This window comes from Chelon labrosus, assembly GCF_963514085.1.
Source record: "Chelon labrosus genome assembly, chromosome: 19".
NCBI lineage: Eukaryota > Metazoa > Chordata > Actinopteri > Mugiliformes > Mugilidae > Chelon > Chelon labrosus.
This window is the reverse complement of record NC_140352.1, coordinates 8,567,734-8,590,768: the sequence shown is the minus strand read 5'-3', so window position 1 is coordinate 8,590,768 and position 23,035 is coordinate 8,567,734. Positions and strand designations below refer to the sequence as shown.

The 23,035-nt window shown below is 42.6% G+C and overlaps 1 protein-coding gene across 2 annotated transcripts in view; it reads right to left on the bottom strand.

Annotated features, from left to right (window-relative positions):
* The window catches only part of entpd1 (ectonucleoside triphosphate diphosphohydrolase 1), a 25,278-nt gene extending 2,243 nt beyond the window's left edge, over positions 1 to 23,035 (bottom strand). Inside the window, exons 1-9 of one of the 2 annotated variants that reach the window (XM_084567801.1) lie at positions 22,778 to 23,035; positions 7,802 to 7,929; positions 7,288 to 7,405; positions 3,875 to 4,025; positions 3,466 to 3,625; positions 3,166 to 3,369; positions 2,781 to 3,038; positions 1,887 to 2,000; positions 1,604 to 1,741 (exon numbers count right to left, since the gene is read on the bottom strand). In XM_084567801.1, the coding sequence (XP_084423927.1) occupies positions 1,604 to 1,741; positions 1,887 to 2,000; positions 2,781 to 3,038; positions 3,166 to 3,369; positions 3,466 to 3,625; positions 3,875 to 4,025; positions 7,288 to 7,405; positions 7,802 to 7,927 (1,269 nt within the window). In that variant the 5' untranslated portion in view covers positions 7,928 to 7,929; positions 22,778 to 23,035. Of the gene's footprint in view, positions 1 to 1,603; positions 1,742 to 1,886; positions 2,001 to 2,780; positions 3,039 to 3,165; positions 3,370 to 3,465; positions 3,626 to 3,874; positions 4,026 to 7,287; positions 7,406 to 7,801; positions 7,930 to 14,910; positions 15,064 to 22,777 lie in introns of those variants that run through there. The other variant, XM_084567800.1, reaches the window with a different exon arrangement.

Here is a 23,035-nt window from a genome sequence, read left to right as displayed (position 1 = left end):
AAGTATGGGCGTTTGTCTCACTCATTCACAGACCGTGCTGCGCAAACTATGACTCCGTCCCACGTCCCTGGAATTCTAGCGTCAGTTTGACTAATGTACGAAAGTGGAGACACGTCTTCCATATTTATATACAGTCTATTGTTTTATCAGTCATGTCCGAAGTAATGTAATGACGTAATCATCTAGTATGAATTGGTTTTGGTCCTGTAATATGTGACCTTTTGAGGCAGACATTATAGTCTGAAGTGCAAGATATTCTATATTTATCCTGCTCTTCCTGCTTTTCTTGTATTGCCTTTGTGAAACAAGACACTTGAGATTGTGATTTATTTTCCGCATGATCCGTGTGGGAAATAAAAGGCACAAGTCCTCCCTCGAAAAGGTTTCATTTCGTCATTTGTAAGAGTGACAATAACAACAAGTCTAGCTGCCTTTGTTTTAGATATACCACACCCTGGATGAAAAAATTCACAGACATGTTTTTAAAAAAATAAATATAAAAACAAAACTTGGCAGGTAATTTGTCTAGCACCTATCATGGGGTAACTTCAGCCATTCAGATCACCAACCCACCTGCACCTTAACAGGCGGTTCGGCCACCAGTGGATAACTAAAAGCTGGCGAGACAGACTCCTGCATAATCTTCTAATCTTGCAATAATCCTGCTAGCCTTTGAAGGTAATTATTACAGCTAAAGTATAAAAGATCAGTAGCTACACAAAAGGGAAGATCTGACTCCAAACCTACAGTTTATGGGTAGGTTTTATGTCGCTTTATCTTATCCAACTATTGTACCTACAGAAGTATAATCACATGTGCGCTCATTGTCTGTGTCGTTTAACCGTTTTACTTCTGCATGGTAAGTTCCTACAAGCCACAGGTACATACATAATCGTGACTGAAACCTTTTGTCATAGGCTAACAAACATACTATTAGATGATTCAGCTGTGATAGGTAACAACAGGTTTTACAGTAATTGCACTGTCTGCAGTTTAGTCCTCCAGTTTGTTTGTTGCGGTGTCCCGAGATGTACAGCCCTTATGTTTAGGCCAGTGCTTGCAGGACTTGTGGGGTGACACGTGGAGTGTGTTTGTCGCTAAATATTCATCTGAGTTATACAATTTGAACTGTGTCTCGTATGAGAAAGGATTTTCTTGTATTCAAGGTTAAGTTCAGAAGGTTCCAGTGCAATTGCTACTAGTTGCATTGAGTTTAAGAAGGTTAAATGTATTGGTTTGTTTAGAAGGGTTTATGTGCTCTTTTTAGCATTTTATTTTTGCATGATCATTTGTTTTGGGTTAAGTTCTTAGCAGCACAATCCTGTCATCATTCACCCTACAGTGGCATGTGGAGGCTTGATCGCCATTATTTGAGCAGGCAGCGGTCATTTGGCATAATCGTTCAAACCATTTCCAATCACTTGCATTAAAAGCAGCCGGTTGAAACTCGTTTTCCACTGTTCTTTTGATGGCGTCATCTCATCGCGCACCCTTTCTCTCCTGCGGTTTAACGGTATCTGGGACGATGCATCTTGCGTAACCTAAATTACGCGGGTCATGGCCCTTGGGTGTGTCGTTACAAGACGGACAGTGATCTACTGACCTTCTTGATGAATTTTATGTCGGGGTAGGTCTCTGCAGTGAAGTTGTATCCCTCTGTCAACAGGGTGAGGATGTACGTGCCGGAGAAGCAGTATTCGGCCAGATAGTTTTGTTTTACACTTGGATGCTGCTGTAGTATCTGTTGAAGCAGAACAAATGCAGTGATATCATCAGTGCGCAGTTATAGGCGGACTTGGAGGACAAAGATAAGACGTGGGAGCGGATGAAGACGGCAGAACAGTCTTTCTTTTTTTTTTTTTTCTTGTGCATAAAATATACCCAACCTGATCCCAAGGGGTTGAGCAGTAGGTCGCTAGTCTGTCCTTCACAATGTCCAGAGAGAGGGATGTATCAGTCAGATTGAGGAAGTTCATCACAAAGTAGTAAGCCGAGAAAGCCTACGATGAGAGGGGAGGGGAAGACAGGAAATATGAGGCGAAAGGAAAATGTACTGCACAGTTATCTTTAGCAAATGAAGTAATCCGCTTATTAATTCTCATTATTTCAGGCCCGACCTCACTGACTCACTAACATTATTGGTGTTTGTTTTACAACTAGCTGAGAGGTCAGGATATTAAGGGAGCAGCTGAGTCAAATTACAAAAAGGTTGCGGTACATGTTGTTGATTAATCCATTTATTAATCCATAAAACCGGTATTGTGAAGAAAAAGCGTCAAATCTTCACAACTGAGCAGCTTTTACTGGCAAATGTTTGGCATTTTCCTAGAAGTCACTGAAATTATTATTGATTGTCAAATAAAACCAAAAGTGCAGTTTTGCCTTTGATTACTGGAAGTATTCATTTGCTATGACCTGGTTCTGAGAAAAATTGTTCACACGAATCAGCTCAGTTATTTGGTGTAACTGGGATGCCGCCTCTGGATTTCGCAAGTTGACAGATCAAGTCACACTCAAGGTGTCAGTGCCATCAGACTCCTAAACAGCCTCACATACACTGCCTCACTGTTTAATTTAGCAGATTTCGGTGACCGAAACCTTGGAAGTCTTTGACCACCCAATTAATTTCTGTTTAGAAAGTCAAGTCACATCAAGACAAGAAGTTGCTAAATAATCTGTTCATATTAAAGATGGCCTGTGGAACTATGGCCAAACAACCCAAGCGTCTCATAGATGATGTACACGAAAAAAGTTAAACACTGACAAGAGTGTTAAATTACCCCAAATTTTCCCTGCAGATGTGGCTGGAAGACCCCATTGAAAGAGCATTGCCTGTATTTGCAGGAGGTAAAGTTGAAGACATTTCTGACCACTTCCTGGCATTGTTGAAAGCTTCCATTTCCCTTGTGAATGAACGTTGAAGGAGCTGCCTGGGGTTTCCTGTCCGACACACAGGGACTGTCGTAGAGGACTGTGTAGTTCTCGGTCGTATTGTAGCCTGGGTGGAAACAAGGATCTAATATTGTTGTTGGACCTGTCTAGGAAGAGAGAGTGAGATAGACGGGAATAACAGGCACGGAGCAAGGATGTTAATTAAATTTAAAGTATCGTTGCACATTTCAGCACATCAGGTCAAACATCAGACGAGATTATATTTGAGTTTACCTTTGTCAGATATGCCTTCGCCATCCGTAGCACTTGGTCTTTACCGTAACACAGGAAGCTGTGAGTGTACAGGTTGTAATCATTTCCATAGAGCCGGAAGGTCACAGAGTTGCTGGGCGACTCCGAACCGTCAAAATCTTTAGAAACAAAGCTGATCTGAGTAGAGGCTCCGCCAAGGTCTAGAGCGCCTATGGTTTGTAAGCCCTGCAAAGAAGCCAAATAAAACCTTGACGCCAATGCACAGTAGGAGCACACCAACTCTCAAGGTGTGGTCAAATGTGTAAGTACGCACGTACGGACCTGTTTGAGGCGATCATCTAAGTAGTTGACCGTCACCCAGCCAAAGGCCCCCTCATCCTGCCCACTCAGTATTCTGGCTCCCTGAAAGGAGAAGGGGGACCTTTGCAGGGCCTCCTCCACAGCTTGAAATACCCTGTCTGATGCTGTGCTGTTCTCCAACCTGAAGGCACACATAGCACAAATTTATTAGTCACGTCCATTACGCAAATCAATACGGCAGTCCATAAATTATACAGAGAGTGTGTCATATATAATGGATTTGACAGTAACATATTCACTGGGGATAAATCAGAAAAGAGAGTGCTAAACACAGCTGAGTTCAGGCTAAGATCACAGCAGCGTGAAAATATTTGTTGCTTCTGTTCTTTTTTTTGTTGTTTTAATTGATGTTTGTACATGAGCACCGTACTTCAGCAATCTCATTCCCGCGGTAGCTCCCAGATAGAGAGGGGTCTCGGGGTGCCTTGTACTGGGGACCTGCTCCATGGCCTCCTGCATGCACGCCTGGAGAGACTCCCCTGCCTTCCATGGCTCAGAGGCGTAGCTGGAGATACCTTTACCTGCAAAAGGAATCAAAATGTCAAGAATAGGAGGAAGTCATTCCGCCTAATGTTGGGCTCGGACTATAGTAAGAGTTCTGGTTCACCCTTCCTGACAATCAGAGGAGAAATCCGGTCTAGGCCTGGCTTTGCACAGAGGTTCTGCCCAGATTATTTCCTGTGAGATCACATTAGGTGGTGCATTCAGTGATCTGGAACAGTAATCTAAGAAATGTCCCAGAGCAGGGGTGTCAAACTCAGATACACTGGGACAAAGTCGCGGGCCAGACTCTATATTTATGGAAACCTTCTGGAGCTTCTACTTCCTGTCCAGGTCCTTGTCCTTGTTGTGATGTTTCGTTTCATAGTGTCTTCTAATGTTCTGTTCTAGTTGGCGCCTCACTAACCCTAACCTTAACCCTAACCCTAACCCCGCACAAGACAAACAGTTCTGTCCTTTACGTTCGTTAACACATAATCTGCCTCTTGAAAGTGAAATATGGTAAATATCTGGACATTTTTATTTTTATTTATTTTTTTGTGGTGGGGAGGGGGGTGTGGCTTAAATTTGCCCGAAGTGACTGGTAGCATGAGGTTGCTAATGAATGTCAGCAGAAGAGGAGGAGGAGGGGATGCTGGCTGGTCTTGATTGAGGCGCCAACGCACTAGCAAAGCATTCTGGGATTTATAGTATTGGCAGGTAATCAGTGTTGCCAGATATACGATAATTATCGTATTTGTGTGTATTGAATAAAGCAGTTGTTTTATTCAAATGGCTAAGCCTCCGTGTTTATTCCTTAGGTCATTGCAGTTCCATGCACGTATAATAGATTTGATCTTAAATGCACTGTCCTAGTGTTGTTTTAGTACATACGTTAGTTTGAGTCGAAATCCAGTAATTTTAAAGTGACAGCACTGTCTCTAATAGACATTTGATGTTATCTTGCAGGTCAAACATAATTGCACCATGGGCCAGATCTGGCCCGTGAGCCTGAGTTTGACACCCCTGACCTAGAGTATGCTCATTACTGGCCCACGTAATGTGCAAGTCTCAAATTAGAGCGAAGAATGACTGCGAAGATTGGTAGGTTTGTAAAACTAAAGTAGTCTGAGCCCGGCTTCAGTTTGGCAAACATAAAGCGTAATAAAAGAGAGCGCTAGAAAAGAAAGCCTTATAAAGACAGTTGTTTTAAGGTGTCTGGATTCTGTAAGCGACTTGATCTCCACTCCCTTTAGCAAGTACTTGTTTCATGCGTACTGTGAACACGTGGAAAACATAGACTATCTCCTGGTTTGTCCTTTAAATTTGAATGAAGGAAAGATTGAAACTGACTTCTGTACAGAACAAACAATGCTATCCGATGCCTGTAAAAGGACATTTGTTAGAAGCTTTGATAGCAAGGTGAAGAAGAAGGAGGACTCGGCTATAAATGGAAAGTAGTAGGAGACGTACAATAAACGGAGGAGAAGTAGCACAAGCAGCAGGAGTCACTTTATGATATAGTGCATTGTCAGAACTGGTTTAATAATTAATCTCTCAAGAACAGCTGATAGTATGAGGAAGGTTGCTTTTTAGGCCAAGGTTTGACAGGTACTGCTGGATCCAGTAAAAGGTCCAGTAAAAAAATATAACTTGACTTTACATCTGTACGGAGGAACTGGAGGTACTTCTTTTCCAGGAATTGTTGTTTTGTACTTCATATTAACTATTACATATTATATTTTTCCATCGATACAGTTCTCGGATCTGCACAGTACAAGGCCATAGTCAGCAGGTGATCAGTCTGTGGCTTTCCACTGATGACTCTATGAGAGCAACAATCAAAGGTGATCAGCTTTACACAGCACGCAGGCCGGAGGCAAGCGGGAAGCGGTTAGCCTGGCGCCCCCTCCGAAAGTCAGTCAACATATTTAAAGCTCTTTAATCAACACCAATAAGTCATTTGTCTAATCGGAAATATAACAACAACAGTGTGCGGCTGTGCAGGCACTGGAAGTGCTTTTTGGCGAGCACAGTCCCTTCCTAGAGTTTTAACTGGAACGAGATTGCCAGTTAAAACTAAGCTATTGTTGGGGTTTTATCTCTTGTCACTGCTTAAAACTTTATACTCCTTAGGGATGCAGTGTATCCGATTAGTCTAATTCTAAAATACTGCGGATGGATCTCTATAGTTATTGCTAGAAAAACAGCAGAAACACTTGTATTAGTGTATTAGTGTAATTTTCGCACAAAAGTTTGTCTCTTTAAAATCTACATGTCAAGAAGATCTCACTGTGTAATTTCCACGACTTATATACTTTGTTGAATATATCGTGGGGCCAGTATTTATTACATGAACTTACTTTTAACTCAGTTAGACATTTAGTTTTGCAAACCTTTGCCACTTTGCCCTCTAGAGTCGTGCAATACTGCAGAATGTGAATGTGAATGCTAGTGCACATGTGGTATGTGTTTTTATCCTTTTTCTTTCTTTTATGTTCTCTTCTTTTTATGCACTTTAAGAGATGGTACTTTTAATTTCGTTGTACTTGTGCAATGACAAGTAAAGACATTCATTCATTCATTCATTAGAGGAGAGCAGCCGGGCAAAACCCATTTATTAACATTTATTACTACAGAGCTGATAGCTGGCACCAAGTTAAATTTTATCTTATTTTACTTTTATCTACATTACTTTTATCTACTTTTTACTTCCATTGGTAGGGACGTCATGGCTGTACATGTTCGCGAATAATCAGTTAAAGGTCCCTCCTGTACAAACAAAACACCAAGTCTTAAGTCATAAATGTTAATCATTTTTTCTTTTTCTTTTTTTTATCAGTTTTGGCTGCACGTTCTGCAACTTTTGTTAAAAGGGAAGAAAGCCATCATTTCCTTCATGCTTGCACCGTGGTTCTCTGGCTGGGTTTCAGACCGGGTTTTGGGACAATTTGTATTGTTACTGACGCGCTATAAATACGATTGAATTGAATTGTATTAAAAGACTATTAATAGTTGCAGCCTTAAAGTTGTTGGAAGCTCTTCCTGATTCATTGAATGCTTACACTAGAAAAAAAAATCAACTGCTGAATTAGATTTAATTCCCAATTTAAGGGATTTTCACAGTCTGGCAACCCAAAAAAGTTTGGCTAACTTGTGAAGCATGAATATATGATGTATTAACTATGGATGAAGCCAATATTTACAACTTATTCGCACAAATTAGGTCTTTTTAGACTAGTATTTGTATTATCACAGAGTTTGTTGCATGCATTTGTATGTGCTGTGTAACTAATACTGTACCTTTCACTTTGCAGGAATGCTTCTGTTCAACTCTGCCTGTGTTGTTGTCCTTCTCTGCTGGCCAGTCGTAGATATAGAGGGCCGTGTGGGAGGAGCCGGCGTCGAGCACGATGCCATACTGGAGGGGAAACAGAAGGAGGGATTTCTGCTGAAAGCCGTGTGTCTTTAACTCTGGATGCGTTCCACCCAAAAGTGTCAAGTTAGACATCCAGTGCGATGACAAACGTCCCAGCGGTATATCAGAAACACATGCAACTCTCTAAACAATTTAGAAAAACTGTACCCTAATCTGGGCACGCATTTACGACGAAACCCAGAGGTGATTTATTCTCTTTATCAACAAGCACTGGCCATATTTGGAGATGCATTTCTAAAACAAGGATTACAGGTTGAGGTCATATTGGCAAGAAACCATATTTGGCTTGTGGACGTTGGACTGAGATCCTAATGAAGTACATCTGGCTCCCATGCAGGGAGCAGGCAACAACATTTGAGTACTTTCACTCTGCCATACCTTGCGCTTTTCGGGGACGGGCCTGTTCTGCAAAACCGCTACCGTCACCAGGGTAACAATCGCTATGACGCCAATCACAGTGATGATGATGGTCACTGGCGTGTGCCACGGGTTCTTCTCTTTCATCTCTGAGAGCGGGGGTTGAAAGACAGAGAGACAGACAGACAGGAAGCGGAGGCCACGGGGGTTGCCAGAGGTAGAAAGAGGGGAAGACGGGGTGTTGTTAGCCAGTCTTGCATCCAGATGTGAGTGATGTCACAGATCGTGCCTCGTCCGCACGTTTGAGGCCGTCGCAGGCCGTGCGGAGGGCTGTAATTGTTTTGTTTTGTAACCAAGGGCTACAGATGGATTTGTGATTCCGTGCGTCTGAACTCGCGCCAGGCTCTTTGCCGACTCAAGGGGATTTAGTCATTTCTGCCACAGGATATTTAAAAGGGTATTCCACGAATGTGTCTGGCTAACGATGATTTCCTCTTTTGCAGAACAGGGCCTTGATATTTAGGAAACAGCAGAACGGTTTATATAAAACACAAGGACGGCTGGGTTCAGTCAAAAAAAAAGATAACATTTACACTGTGGAAAGTTTGATTGATTAAGACAACAGCCAAAAGCCAGTGTTGGCAAACATTATTTAATCAATTCAAAGTCTTGTTACAGGTATTATTTTAACCCTGAATATATTCATCACTTTTTCTGCTACTGCTTTGTTAGGTTCCCTTTCTTTTGAACAGAGTTTCCACTGTTTACTATTGTACTAAGAGAGGCTATTGCAGATTACAATTCAGTTTACAGAGGAACACAGCAGGGCGTAACATGTTGTAGGAAAAAGAGGGACTCGCACAATACCTGTCTGTAAAGTTCACACACAAGCACACGGATGGCTGTTTGATTATTACCACAGCAAAGTAAACTGGCAGACGCTATCTCGGAGCACATGACAGCTGGGAAAGTACACCGACTGATCTAACTGCAGAGAACAGCACACTTTTTTTTTTTTTTCTCCCCCTGCTACACTGCATCAACAGGACCTGCGGCACCGACAGATAAAGTAAACCTGACCTCTGTCTGCTGTGGGAAAAAGACAGAACCTGAAGCGCATTAAAGCGGCAATCCGGCGGCAAGCGGAGAGAGTGAAAGAGAGCACTTACCTCTGTTGTCTACTTCAATGAACTTGGCACCGACGGGGAAGGGAGAGGGACAGATACAGTGGGAGGAAGAGAGAGGGGGAGGGTAGGTGGAGGGAAAGAGTAGAAGCGAGAGGGAAATGTGGGCAGGTCGAGGGGAAAGAGAATGGACAGAGGGAGGTAGCTGAGTGATAAGATGAGGAGAGGTTTCTTTTTTTTTTCTCCGTTGCGGCCGGACGGACAGAGGGTTAGAATAGGACTGTGGGTGCTTGTGTGTGTTCCTGGTGGACGGGGCTCTGAAGCTCTGAGTTTGGCATTTCCTCCCCGAGCTGGGGCAGCAAAGCCGGTCACTATGGAGACGCAGCTAAAGCGTGTGTCAGTGGGCTCTTGTGTGCATGTGAACCCTTAAAAGGAACTCTCTCTAAATGTGTGTGTGCGAACTAAATGAGAGCCTCTCGTCCCAGCACTACTCTCTCTGTTCATTCTGTGGGATGTGTAAGAGGGAGGGGAAGTGGGGACTCCCTTGTTTAGCTTTTTTATTACAGGCTGTGATGTCATCTCAGTGACGGATCGGAATCCCCTGCTTTTCTCTGAGCGGGTGTGCGTTAGAAGAATAGACTTCTTGCTGAAGAACTTGTGAGCATGTGTGTGTGTGTAAGCCCAAAACATGACTTGCCTGCAAAGTTATCCGTCCATTCACAAATCCCGCTCTGTTATTTATTTCCCTCTCCTTTCTGCACGCATCCAAACACATGGCTTCGCATATTTTAAACGCGGGAGAGGTTGCCGTCAACGCATCTCAACTCATCACTCCTCGGGCCTTCCTCCCCAGAGAGAGCTCCACGGTTCAAGGCCTCTCACATTAACTCACACACTCACTCGCCACAAGTATCCTGTAATTGTTTCACCATGTCATCGCCAATAAAGGAACCGAAGTTCACTGGCTATTCTTTTAAAACATTACCTCTGGGCTGTCTAAAGGAGATAACATCTGATTGTTTATTTATGCACTCACTTACTCTCTACTACTGTGTGTAACCATTAATTTGTGTCACAGCTGTAATCTTGTAGCAAAGGAAATAGGACACAAGCCCTCTTTACTACACTGAGTAATGCTTCATAAAATAAAACAGAAACAATAAATATAAAAATAAAAATCACCAATCTTGAAAATTTACAATTTATTAGTATGGAAGGCAAATGCATGTCTTATTAACCCTTATAGAAGTTTAGAAGCGTAAGAACCAAAGCATGGATTTGGGTTCACTGCTTGCCTGCAACTTAAAGGAACACTGTGTTGGATTTAATGACACCTAGTGGTGAAGTTGCAGACTGCAACCAGTTCTCTTTACAAGCGTAAAGCGCAAAAAAGTAAAATGGTCCCCTCTCTAGAACCAGCGTTTGGTTTGTCCATTCTAGGAACATGGCAGTGCAACATGGCAGGCTCCCTGCAACAGGACCCGCACCCTCTGTGGATGGGAAGGGCTCATTCTAAGTTAACTAAAACACAAATGGGTAGATTCAGTCCATTGCACACTATAAATACTACTGTATATTACATTTCTGGTAAGAGATCCCCCTGAATCCTACACACTGGTGTGCCGTAACCAGATTATGGAGCTCAAAATCTAAATGCGGGTAGAAGAGAGAGGACTAAATGGAGCTGAGTTAACAACGTGAAACAACTAAAGTACCAGAGACATCAGATGAATATGTTGTACAAGGTGCAGGCTTTTAAGACTGAAAATGTGAACTTGAGTTGTTACACTTCCAGAAGTCACCAAGCTATTGATTCATTTTACGTCTGGAGTTACTGAGTAAACTAGTGCTAAATAAATTTTAACGGAACTTCTCCCGCCCACAAAAGCTTTCTGGGGTAAAGTTGGTCTGGAGTCGCTCCATTGGGAACTGATTATACTGGGGATAGATCTGCTGGGCCAGGGTTAGGTGAAGGGTTAGGGTTAGGGTTTCATGCAGTGTTGGACAGAGGAGTAACAGTGATGTTGCGCCTTAGAGTTGATTTTCCTTAGAGATAATGTACCTGATAGGTTGTGGGACTTTCCAGTTGTGTGCAGACGTATTGCTTTGTCTGCATCGGTTGAAACTTAATAAAAACACATAGTAAAATCCCAATGGTGTGTTTCCAGACTCGTAGTCAGTCTTAGAAGTTGGTGAAACTGTTTTTGCTTAAGAAAATTAATGATAATTCAAACAATAAGACACTTTAAATTTTGCTCAAAACTCCTTTAAATTGTCCATATTGCCTTGAAATTTTGAGAACAGTTAAGATAAGTAGTTAACACCAAATACATATATGCTTCCACACTGTATTGTGCTTTCATATGCAAAACTGACTTGTGTCACTGTCACACAACCTTTGGGAAGGTCTAACCACTCACCCTGACTGACTAAATGTCTGCGTTACATCCAGTAAGGCCAGCCAGCTTTTGCTTGGATTCATTAGACACTTCCTCATAGGCATTCAGCCACAATAAAGCAGGAAACTACATGGGTTGACCAAATGTGCTTACTTGTTTACCATGTCTAGAAATGACCAGCCATGGCAGTCACGAATGAGTCTATTAGTACACCTGCTTCCAATTACATTATTAATTTATTATTGTTCAGGTCAAGGTTTGCAAGACAAGCAGAGCTGTGAAGGTGGAGGCACGGAACGACCTGAACCTCACCCCTTTATTGCATTCACTGTCATGACTGAGGCCTTAGTAGCTTGGAACGTTTTGTCTCCAATCAAAGTCACTCTTTGATTTGCTTTCAGATTAAAGGGAAAGACTGTTACCTTCTGAGGAATCACCTACTGATGATGACGATGTTTGCAGCCAGCTAAACACATCCAGACACACATGTTGAGACAGAAAACAGGGCTTACCCTGAGCGGTAAATTACGTGCATGAGATCATGGAGGAACTCTGTTGGAACATCAACAGGCTTTCAGGACACACATGGGGTTTGTAGGCTTGTACTTGTGAGGAATTTTATTGACTCTATGCATTCACAACTACTTGCCTAATCCTAGCCTGCGGTCTACTTCGGCCAAAGTCTAATCCTAACCCCAAAACCAAATCCAAAGCAAATTTTAAAATATCCTCATTTTCCAAAAATGAATTTGTAACACACATTCGGGCCAAGACGCACACATGTACATGCAGCCTCTTGTTCCGATTGACAAGTTCACAAGCATGCACCAACATCTTCCATTTCTGATCACCCTGTACACACAAATTTAATGTGAAGGGGAGGCCAGGATGATTCAAACTCTGAGGAAAGATGGAGTGTTGGGGAAAAGGGAAAGCAGATGTCCACTCCCAGTAACTCCCTAAATCATTTTTATGATTACGTAATTATTTTCAGAATTTTATAGACAAATTAAAAGATTTAACTTGAACATCTGTTGCCCACAGTAGAATTCAGCGGCGTTGTATACCATTCAAATCACAACAACATGTTCAACGCCTCTGAGACATTACGCATCATTCACAGCTCAAGTCCGATGATGACCATTGACTACACTGCTTCCAAAGAAACCCGAAATGTAATCCCAAACGTAAGGCCTGATTCTAAACTACTACACTTAAGTTTGAGGTAACCTTTCAGTTGAAAAACAGTCCAAACAGTTTTCTTTAGAGGCTTACCTCCCATTTAAGTATTCATACAAACAAACGCTAACCCAAGCACGTAAACCAAGATACACAGTTCAGAGTCTGGCAAAGCGATCGGTCCAGATACGAAGAAGTACATTCTTACCGACAGCACGTTGCTCAAGCATTTCTTACATTTGTTTTTTATTGCCATGTCTCCGCCCCAGTTGACCCAAAACTTTAGCCTCATAAATTGCCAGAGATAAAGAAACAAGGAGGAAGCGAAAGAGCGATAAAGGTAGAACGAGGTTGTTTTGAAACTTCTTGAGAAGGCTGTTACTTTACATTGAGCAATGACTCAACAGTGACACAGCTGGAGATTGACTGTGTGGTTTCCAGGAAGACGAGACAACAACATCCCTGCGAGGCAGGTTTTTAATTTGTTGTGCTGCTCTGGTGGTTAGGATTTAACAACTCATGTGTCTGTGTGTGGTCACATGAACATTGTCGGGTAATGCATAAACTAACACAGAAATAACAGAACTTGCATAACAACATGGGAATCCTTTAATTGCCTAAAATGAGCACTTGCAGAGTGAGAAAATACAAACAGAGTAACGAAGTATGTGGAAAAAGTTAAAATGTTTGCATGAAATCTAAAATATAATATTTTCTTTCTTTAGTGACATTTTAAGAAGTAAAGAAGAAAGAGCCACGAATGGAGAGAAGACAACAATCAAAGATGGAACAATAGAAATTATTTTTTGACAAACAAATGCTCAAGTTAAGAACCGGTACTGAATCACAAAACGTTTGCCCGCTTACGATTTAAAACGTCTTTGCACGATGTAACGCACATCTGTTTTATAAACGGAGGAGAAACGCTTTAGAGTGAGCAGCGCAGACTATATTAGACGCATTGAATTCCTGTACTTAATGACGTACTTGAAGGCAGATGGAAGTGATTTACCTCCTCCAACTGTGTCTCTGATCACTACGCCCTTAAGTCATTATTGGGCTTCTCGCGTCAAGTTCCAGTTGAGCATTTGTGCCACATGTTGTGCCTACGTTTGTCTAGACTTTCGAGAGACTGTTCACTTCCTTATCAACTCCATAAATACTCTTTGGGGTTAGGGCCATTGTGAAGCAACGCTGCAGCTCCCTGCAAAAAGGGAACCTCCGGCAGCGTCATATGATGAGAAATGAGAGGAAGCATCTCCGCTTGCCACAGGGAAGCAGCCTGTTCTTGGCGGTCAGTCCGGTCTGACCTTCAAAGACAGACTGGATTTAACCCTAAGCTGGAGCAGTCTGCCTTGACTGTAAGCAAAGGAAAAAAGGCTCCTTCCAAAGCATGTTGCTGAATAATTGGAAAGAAATAACAACAGTAAATTGAGTGTTATCAGCACAATGGTTTCTTGGTATTTATTTTTATCTTGTCTCTTATCTCGCCACTCTAGATAACTCGCCACTTTAGTAAACATTTCTGGGATTCTCCAAAGATAAATATTCTTGATGCCAAAGTAGGAAACAGCAACCAGACAAGAGCAAATCTGCCCTTTGTATACATAATGGGGATTCCTTAAATAGCTGTGTTTAAGCCAAAGTAAAACTGAGCCAACTTAAAATTAAAGGGTCAAGTTACCCAAAAAACAAGCAAACAAGAACATAAATATAGTTTTGGCGCAACTTCTGAATGGGATATTCTTGAATTCACAGACAGTAGGCAGTAAGTCATGCAGGTGTAAATAGTATTTGTGTCAGGTGAAGACTGCTCTGACTGGACCCGTCAACAGATGTACTTCTTGCTCTGCTTCATAATGTGCACGAACGATGACTGAAGACATAATAATCAGCTAATTGCTTTATGGAACCATCACCCTGAATATTGAGTCATTTATTGACAGCTAAACTTTCAGCTGACCAAACGGGTGCTGTCAATGAGATGATGCGGTGCACTCACTCCCAGTCACACGCGCTTAGCCTGATAAACTTCCACAAACCTCACATGATTGTTTCTCTTTCTTTTTAAGAGCGCCTCTGTGTTGAGTTTGATTCATCCTCAGCGACACCAACCGCACGGACCCTGAAGCCTCCGGGCCGTCCGAAACACACATGTGAAACACACGGGCACCTGCTCTTGAGGTCCGTTCGCACGCTTAAAGCGCTTGCACTGGGAAAAGTCCCACGCTCCTACGAGGCGGCTGCTACATGCAGTAAAGCAAGTCACACAGTTGGCAGAGAACACACACACACACACACTCACCTGACACATACAGTGTGAAGACTGTCCGAACATCCTACTGCTGGTTGATTAGGATATCCTACTCCTGTGTGTGCATGCATGTGTGTATTTGTGTGTGTGTGCCAGTCATAGCAGTACACCTACCTCTTTGTGCAGACATGGGTTCTTTCTCAGCAGCAACACAATGCTCTATTCTTTACCCCTCTCTCCTCTCTGACTCCCCTCTCTCTCTCTCTCTCTCTCTCTCTCTCTCTCTCTCTCTTCCTCTCTCTCTTCCTCTGTTGTAACAGCTCTCTGCTCAGCCTGACGTTTTTCAGCACCTCCTTTCACATACACTCGCTTTATTAGGAGAAGCGGAGCTTTCCTCCTCCCTCCTGCTTAGCCCACTCCCCTCCTTCCCTGGCGCCTTTAGCTTTGCCTTCTGTTTACCCCCCTTTCTCTTCCTCTCTCTCTCTACACCTTTGTCATACTCCCTGCAGCTATCCCACTCTCATTCAGCTTTCCTGCAGTTTTCCTCTCTCTCCACTTTCTCCATCTCTATTGTAATCTGTCTTTCCCCTGCGTTCATGCATTGATGTCCTTTTTCCTTTCTTTTCTTTTTTTTTAGCGTTTTCCTCCTGCCTCTCTTTGTCATTGTCTCGTAAAAGTGGGTCAAACATGAAAGCAATCTTGGATCTGGATGGGAGCGAGAACTGAACCTGGGGGGGTGTTATAGAGAAGAGGCAGCGGGTGGATTCACTTTCCTGCCTTAAATCTTTGATACCCATCACCCTCACTCTTTATAGATTTAATCTCAACTTTCTGAGAAACGGCTCGACTAAACTCTACAAAACGTCAATCACAAAGCCTATAAAGTTAAATGCAAGAAGCACTATACAAGATTTCACAAAGTAGCGCAAAGCTTTCTGCACTGGATGGTAATGAAAACCTCCAGGGTCATGGCTTGGACAGTGCTACGTGTTTGCTGTGTGTGTTCTTGTTACACACTTTAAACAATCCTTGAAAACTGTGTTGGTGTTATGCTCACAGGAAGTGCAATACAATTCCAGGGTACACCTTAACCACAACAATTAACATCCACCCCAAAGCACCGCCACTTGCACAAGACAAATCTGCTACCGTCAACAGAACGGGTGTAATCAGTATGCATGGTAATATATGCAGTGCAATCATCAGAAGTGGTATTGGGGGAATGCTTTTGTTATTTATTTATTCCCCCCCCCCCCCCCCAAGTGTAGAACCGCAGGCTGAGGTATTATTTAGCTTGGAACCCTCCCAGTGATTTGGTCAGGGATCGAAGCAAAACACACATTAACGTGTCAACAGTAATCCTCAGTTAATGATATTCTCAATGACGAGCTGAATATTTCCCTCAAGATGGCTGTACGGTCCTATTGTGCAGCTTTGAATGTGTAAACGCTCCATCAGTCTGTCACTAAAAATGAAACTCATCATTAGGAATGGTTAATATCTCTCTATCCAGTGGTGTGCACTGTGAGAATGCAAACAGGGTTACTGCTTCTGCTGCTTATCTTCTAGCGCCTCCTCTGTTCCCATCTTGTTGGACACAGTGTTCCTCTCCTTGGCCTAAGTACATACGTGTCTCACGCATTAAGTGCTGGTAGGTCCAAAAGTAAAGTGACAGCCCAAAGTTGTTGCCAGCAGCTAGTTAACCTTGCATTAGGATATTTCAGGCACGGTCAGGGCTACTTTCCGGCCACCCTTAAAAGACTCGCCTTTGTGCGGTGGATTTCGCTGGGAACATGGTTGGACTTCAACCTGTTTATGTGGTATGGATCAATATGCACTGGCAAGATCCAACCACAGAGAGGCCGGGTTTCCTCTGCTCTCACAGGCCTCTTGAGTAAATACACTGGTATGTAGCTGTTTTTCAGAAAACCCGCTCCCTATCATATTCCGAACTACTCTCAGGAGCTTTCGCAAATGTCATACGATCTCTGGAAACTGCTTTCAGTCAATGGAAGCAATGATCGCGCTCTTTTAACAACCTCCTTTGTCTCCTTCCACGTGGATTCACTCAAGCTGAACTCACTTGTTTGAGGTCCTGATTCAGTCAGGTAGGTCTCTGAGGTGTCCAAGCTCCTTGTTTGCTAAAGGATTGCCCTAGGCGTCATTGGTGAAGTGGTACGTTTCTTCTGCCGAGCATACTGAGCGGGAACTGTGCTTATGGCTAAGCAGTTGGTTTGTGAAGCTGAAAGGATTGCCAATAAAAGCAGCCCACTTCCTCTCTCTCTCTTGTCTTGTTCACCGCTGAACTTCACAAAACATCATCATCGTTTTCCACAGGATGTACCGGAGTCTTGTAGTCTCGGAGCTAGGGATTGTTGTTTTGATGCTCCGGAGCTCCGGTTGAAACTGCTGTATTTTGGCAACGATGGCGCACATGAGCTTGAGCTGCTTGTCCACATTTCTTTTCCAAAATGTTGCACATGTCCTTAACAAATCTGGGGCCATTCATTCATCCAACCTGCAAGGGGCCATGTGATCTACTGGTGCTAAACAACTTTGATGATTTTAGGGGGGTATTCCGCCTGGAGGGAGTCGGTCAAGATGCTCCTGCATCTCAACAGATGTAAGACGTTTGAGCCACCACGCTGTCTCTTTCTCTAAACATTTAATTCTGGCCTGATTGATTTCAACTCCTCTGTGGTTGTTACGCACTTTTCCATGGATACAATCAACAATACGGTCTTTCACTCGGGTCGTTAACTTTTGGTCAGTTTTATTTACATCACAGGACTCACCCCTTTTTGTTCTTCAAATGGAAATCGCAAAGGTTAGCAACATGCTCAGTTTTGTGTGGAAGTGTAAGTAGTGCGAGCTTTCCCAATTGTTTTGTTTCCTCATTTTACAAAGCGCTTGATGGATCATCGGTTCCTTAAAGCAACAAGGGCGGAGTGGAGACGAGAGGGTCACCAGGCGAGGCTGGAGATGTTTGCTGGTCCACATATTTAACCACTGAAACACAGCATTCAATAAAATTAGATTTACTGGCTATAGATTTACATCCATCTCTCCTCTCTTGCTGACATGTGCACACAGTGGGCTTTTAGTTAGACAGCAGCTGTTTAATGACATGCGACCATTTGTAACAGTATTTCATGTCTAATGTCTTCTGCTCATCTACACTGACCTCTTACACCAGACAGTCTATATATGTATATATAGGTTTTAAACTGATATTGCTGTATTAAAACATCAAAATAGTGATAAAAATCGAAATAAGTTAGTGTGCAATGTGCTTAATATATTTTTACCTTCTTTGAAATGGGACGCAAACTAGAACACGAGTATATTAGGAGCACATTAGTAGTCCTCGTCTGCAGTGGTTTCAACCATTTGCTGTGCGCACTGCTTGTGCAAAGAGACAGCTGGTCGGGATCGTCTATAAAACGTCTTCGCTGCAACATTAGGTCCGTTTCCTCCCTTTTTGACTCAGACCTCTGACTCCATGGTGTCAGACCTCCGCCTCGCAGTCAGTATAGTGACGTTCAAGGTACTCAGGGAGAAACCTCATCTGAAGGTTCCGCTTTGGAGACGTTCATTCAACATTGTTTATTTTAGTTTCTCTGGCCATAAAAGGTGCGATTCATTATTCACTGTCAAAGACAGCACAGTGGAGTTTGGGGAACTATCTCTGTTTTTTTTTTATTTTTTTATTTTTTTCCTCCTCAGGTACAGAAACAATAGACGCAACTTGCATGATCACAATTTAAACAGTATGATTTTAGTATCAACATATGGTTGCATGTCTTGTCTCCTGATCCAGAGCATCTTAATTGCCTCTTGGTGCTGGTTTTGTGGAATCTAACAAGACTAAAGTTCAGCTAAACTATGTTGTAATTGAGTTGTGTCTCTCACTGAGAAACATGGGAGAAACAATTTGCAAAGTAGTTGGCAGACCAGTTTCTGTTTGTTTGCTTTGACTGAGTTCCTTTAAACTGTTGAGTCTGTCATTAGTAATTGTATGCCCATAACTAATGTCCCCTCTCTTGGGGCTAGGGTTATAGTCAGGGTTAGGTACTATCCAGCTATTTAGCTATTGTAACACATAGGACAATCAAATTATCAATCAACTTTATGGATCTGTCTGGTGTGTACATATATTATTATAATTATATATTTCTTGGCAGGTGTACGTCAGTTCTACGGCTTATGTTCACGCTAGCAGTGAGAAAGCGACAATAAACAGTATTTTCACTGGGACCTGTTTCCATGTTATATTTGCAGTCAATGCCCTATTCCAAACAATATCCAGCTATGGTGTTTGCTCTGACTACAGGGTTATATAATTGTAAATGTTTAACCATGCCAAGGGTAGCGGTGTCTGTCCATCAGTTTTGTTGGTCTTAAAGTTTCATTAAGACTGAACCATCTAAACTGTACAAATAGTCACAGTGCCAACAGGATGAATTATTGACCGTATGTAAAGACGGGTGAGCCCTTAAAGGCTCAGTCTGGTCGTGTCAAGCTGTTGTCATCTTGGCAGTGACTGACTTCCAGTGAATTAAAAAATGAGCAAAGTGGTGGGGGAAGGAGTGAAGATTAAGCGCGGTTTATACCTCTGCAGGACATAGGCGGCGTAACCTACGCATGTAGCCCACGCCGGTGGGAGACACTTATACACTGTCTGGACAAAAAAAAAGTCGCCATCTGGATTCAATGAAGCAAAGAAGTACGAGCCTATTGGGTATTTACTGCATGGAAGATTATCTTTCAGCTGACAACAAGTTATTTAACCCCAACTGATGCAATGAGTAGCTTCTCATTTCTTAAACAACCATGTCGAAAGACACATCCCGTGGTCACGGAATCTGTTTAAGAAGTATCAAATCATTGGCAGGCATCAAGCAGAGAAAACATCTAAGGAGATTGATGAAACTTCTAAATTGGGTTAAGAACTGTCCAATGCATTATTAAAAACTGGAAGGATAGTGGGGAACCAGCGCATCAGGGTGAGAAGAGAGGCAGATGAAGTGATGCACCCATCATGCCTAGTGTCTACTGTACAAGCCTGTGGGTGCAGTGCTATGATCTGGGGTTGCTGCAGTTGCTCAGGTCTAGGTTCAGCAACAGTATGTGCCCAAAGAATGAGGTCAGCTGACTACCTGAATATACTGAATGACCAGGTTATTCTATCAATGGATTTTTTCTTCCCTGATGTTCACGGACATATTCCAAGATGACAATGCCAGGATTCATGGGGCTCAGATTGTGAAAGCGTGGTTCAGGGAGCATGAGACATCATTTTCACACATGGATTGGCCACCACAGAGTCCAGACCTTAACCCCATTGAGAAAATCTCTGGGATGTGCTGGAGAAGGCTTTGCGCAGTGGTCAGACTCTCCCATCATCAATACAAGATCTTGGTCAAAAATGAATGCAACAGTGGATGGAAATAAATCTTGTGACACTGAAGAAGCTTATCAAAACAATACAACAGCGAATGAGTGCTGTAATCAAAGCTAAAGGTGGTCCAACGAAATATTAGAGTGTATATAGAGTTTCGCTCTTTAAGAAACACCAGTCGGCGCTGTGCCTTGTTTGCCAGACATTTCGCCCAAGACGACCAATCACAGCTCTTGAGGTCTGCGTCGCCATGACACGTAGTTGCATTTCGGGGAGGTGCACGTCAGGCTACGGTGTTAGGGTCTGGGCTGATGCCATAGCTAGGTCTCAGTTCTTATCCATTCTACTCTACTATACTTTCTGACAACCAACCCCCAACCCCATCTTTTAAATGGATTGACATCAAATTACATGCTTAAATTAGGTCAAAGCACCACTATTTGTAAGTACAACATTACAGAACCGTAAAAATGTCTTCAGACTTTAGTCTTGTTCCTCTTTAAAATGATAAAGGGTACTGCAGAAATAAATCCAAACTACTGCCTGTGTAAAAACATTCTGATGTAACTTGTTGCATGCTTCTCAGTGACTGCTGCGGTTGACTTAAACTATTTATAACACTTAAATGAGCCAAATTATAGAATTGGATCAAGTCTTTCTTCTTGTAAATATTTCTGAGTAGACGCCAGAAATACCGGCAGATGTTAAAGCTCACGAGCGCACAAGTCCACAGCTGAACATAGTTCCTTTTCAGCTTTTTTGGAAATGTCTGTTAAAAATGCTATGCCACACCTGTTTTGGGAAGATTGAATAATTTAAATCCTGTTTAAAGATGAATCACATTCGTAGGGACATTTCGCCTCGTGACTCATCAAAGTTATGGTTTTAAACAGGGCGGTTTGTTCTTCGGAGCAACCACTTGATCGCCTGAAAGAGAAGCTTGAAAGCATATTCGCCTGGTAGAGCAGTGGAGGAATAGGATAGCGCTTGTAATGCACTTCTGGGGGCATTGTGTCACATTAGCACTCCAGTAAGAGCTGTCTGATTGCATTACGGTAAGACTTAAACCGTCAGTTGAGAATGTTTTAGTGTAGCAAGGCGCTTTGCTGTGAAAAAAGAGACAGAAAGGGGAAGAGAAAGCGAGAGAACAAATTTGACAACAGGTCATTAACAAGGCGGCGGTGGGTGTTAAAGAGATGTGCAGCAGATAACATCCAGACAGACGGACAGACGGAGGAAGACACAGGATCTCCGGTTCATTGTTAGGATATTAATGGAACAGTCTCCATGTTCTACCCCGTGCCTGTCTCTTTTCATTAGCCACAGCATCACTGAGGAAGGAGAAGCGTGTGATACAGTAACATGGTTGGACTGTCCTTTACTAAAAAGTAATACAGCACCATTGCTTCATGGAAGGAAACGGTTCAGGTCAATAAGTGATGGACATCAGTGGTTTAGAATAAAATGCTTCAACCATAAAACACTGGAGACGTTTATGTTTCCCACAGGAACAACTGTGGTAGCGTTGGTTGTCATCTTACTTTGTAATCATCTAGCAGCACTTTCAAGCCAAATTTGAAGTTTGTCCATTTTCATTTTTAACATTTTCTTGAGACCAAATACTGGCAAAACAGATCAGCAGTGCTTTGTGTTTAATTAAAGGAACGTGGACATGCATATCATTGCATCTGCTTGAGATTATCTCATAGGCATATTAACATACTGGTTGCAGCTTTTATCTGAAAAACAGCTCTGCTCAAATAGAGTATGCTCGAAAGTAATGCCTTGCGACAGTTAAATCTATATTCTTGACCTGAATACATACAGTATTGTAGCATCTCACACAAAGGAAGCTATGGAGGCTTTTCTGCAACTTTACTAAAGCTTGAACACACACACTGCTGACGGCCTAGACCCCGGCAACACCATAAAGATCGTCAGTCTGACACTTCTAATATGCGGCTGTTGCTGAGCAATAAAACAAAACAAAAAAAAAAAACATGCTCAGGAGCCACAGCAACAACGTCAACTAACAGAACACAAGGCTAGACCTAGTCGACTAGTCAACGTACGGCCCCTAGCATAGATGTAGCGACAAGAGACAGTTGAAATCCAGCCAGCTGAGGTGATGATGGTTAAAAAAATAAACTTTGGCGATGGCAAAGTGAGCACATACTAAGGTGCACTACTTTCAGTTTTGAGGCGATGACCAACAGGAGTGACTTTTACAGTTGATTAGCATACGGCATAAACACAGAGTTCTCCCAAACAGATACGGCATGCTCTTTGCAGGCTTGGAACGTTGGCTAAACCCAGATGGAGTGGTGACGCCATTGGCGGTATTCTGGCAAGAAGAGCTACCGCTAGCCATACACTAGCAATGTTCCGCTTGTTTCATTTGGAAACATCTGTATTTGGAAATACACAAAAAAGTTATCTAAGGCAAGTATAGCCTGGAAGATCCAACATTGCCCAACTGTAGCATGCTTTCCGTTACATCTCATGTATCCCATACACAAAGAAAACAGTTTGCGGTTCTGAAACTGTGCTACCAGTGTCCATCCATTACAGGTAAACGCTTGCTCAATAAAAACTCAACATGTGAAGGTGCATTCCAATGCCAGCTGAGAACATACATACCTATATTTGGCCACTGGGATCAGATCACCAAAGATGTTCGATGCCAGAAGTGAGCGGTGCCGCGGAGCTGATTGCAGGCTGTAGGATCTCAGCAGAAAGGAAATGATTGTGTGTTATATAGCAAGAACTACCAGTGGAGCGGTTTTGCAACAACTTTTCGCTGCACTCTGTAAAAATGATAACAAGCAATTGTTGATATCATCAGAGTTTTCAAATTAAACTGACACAGAAATATTGCTCATGCGCACACGCCCATAC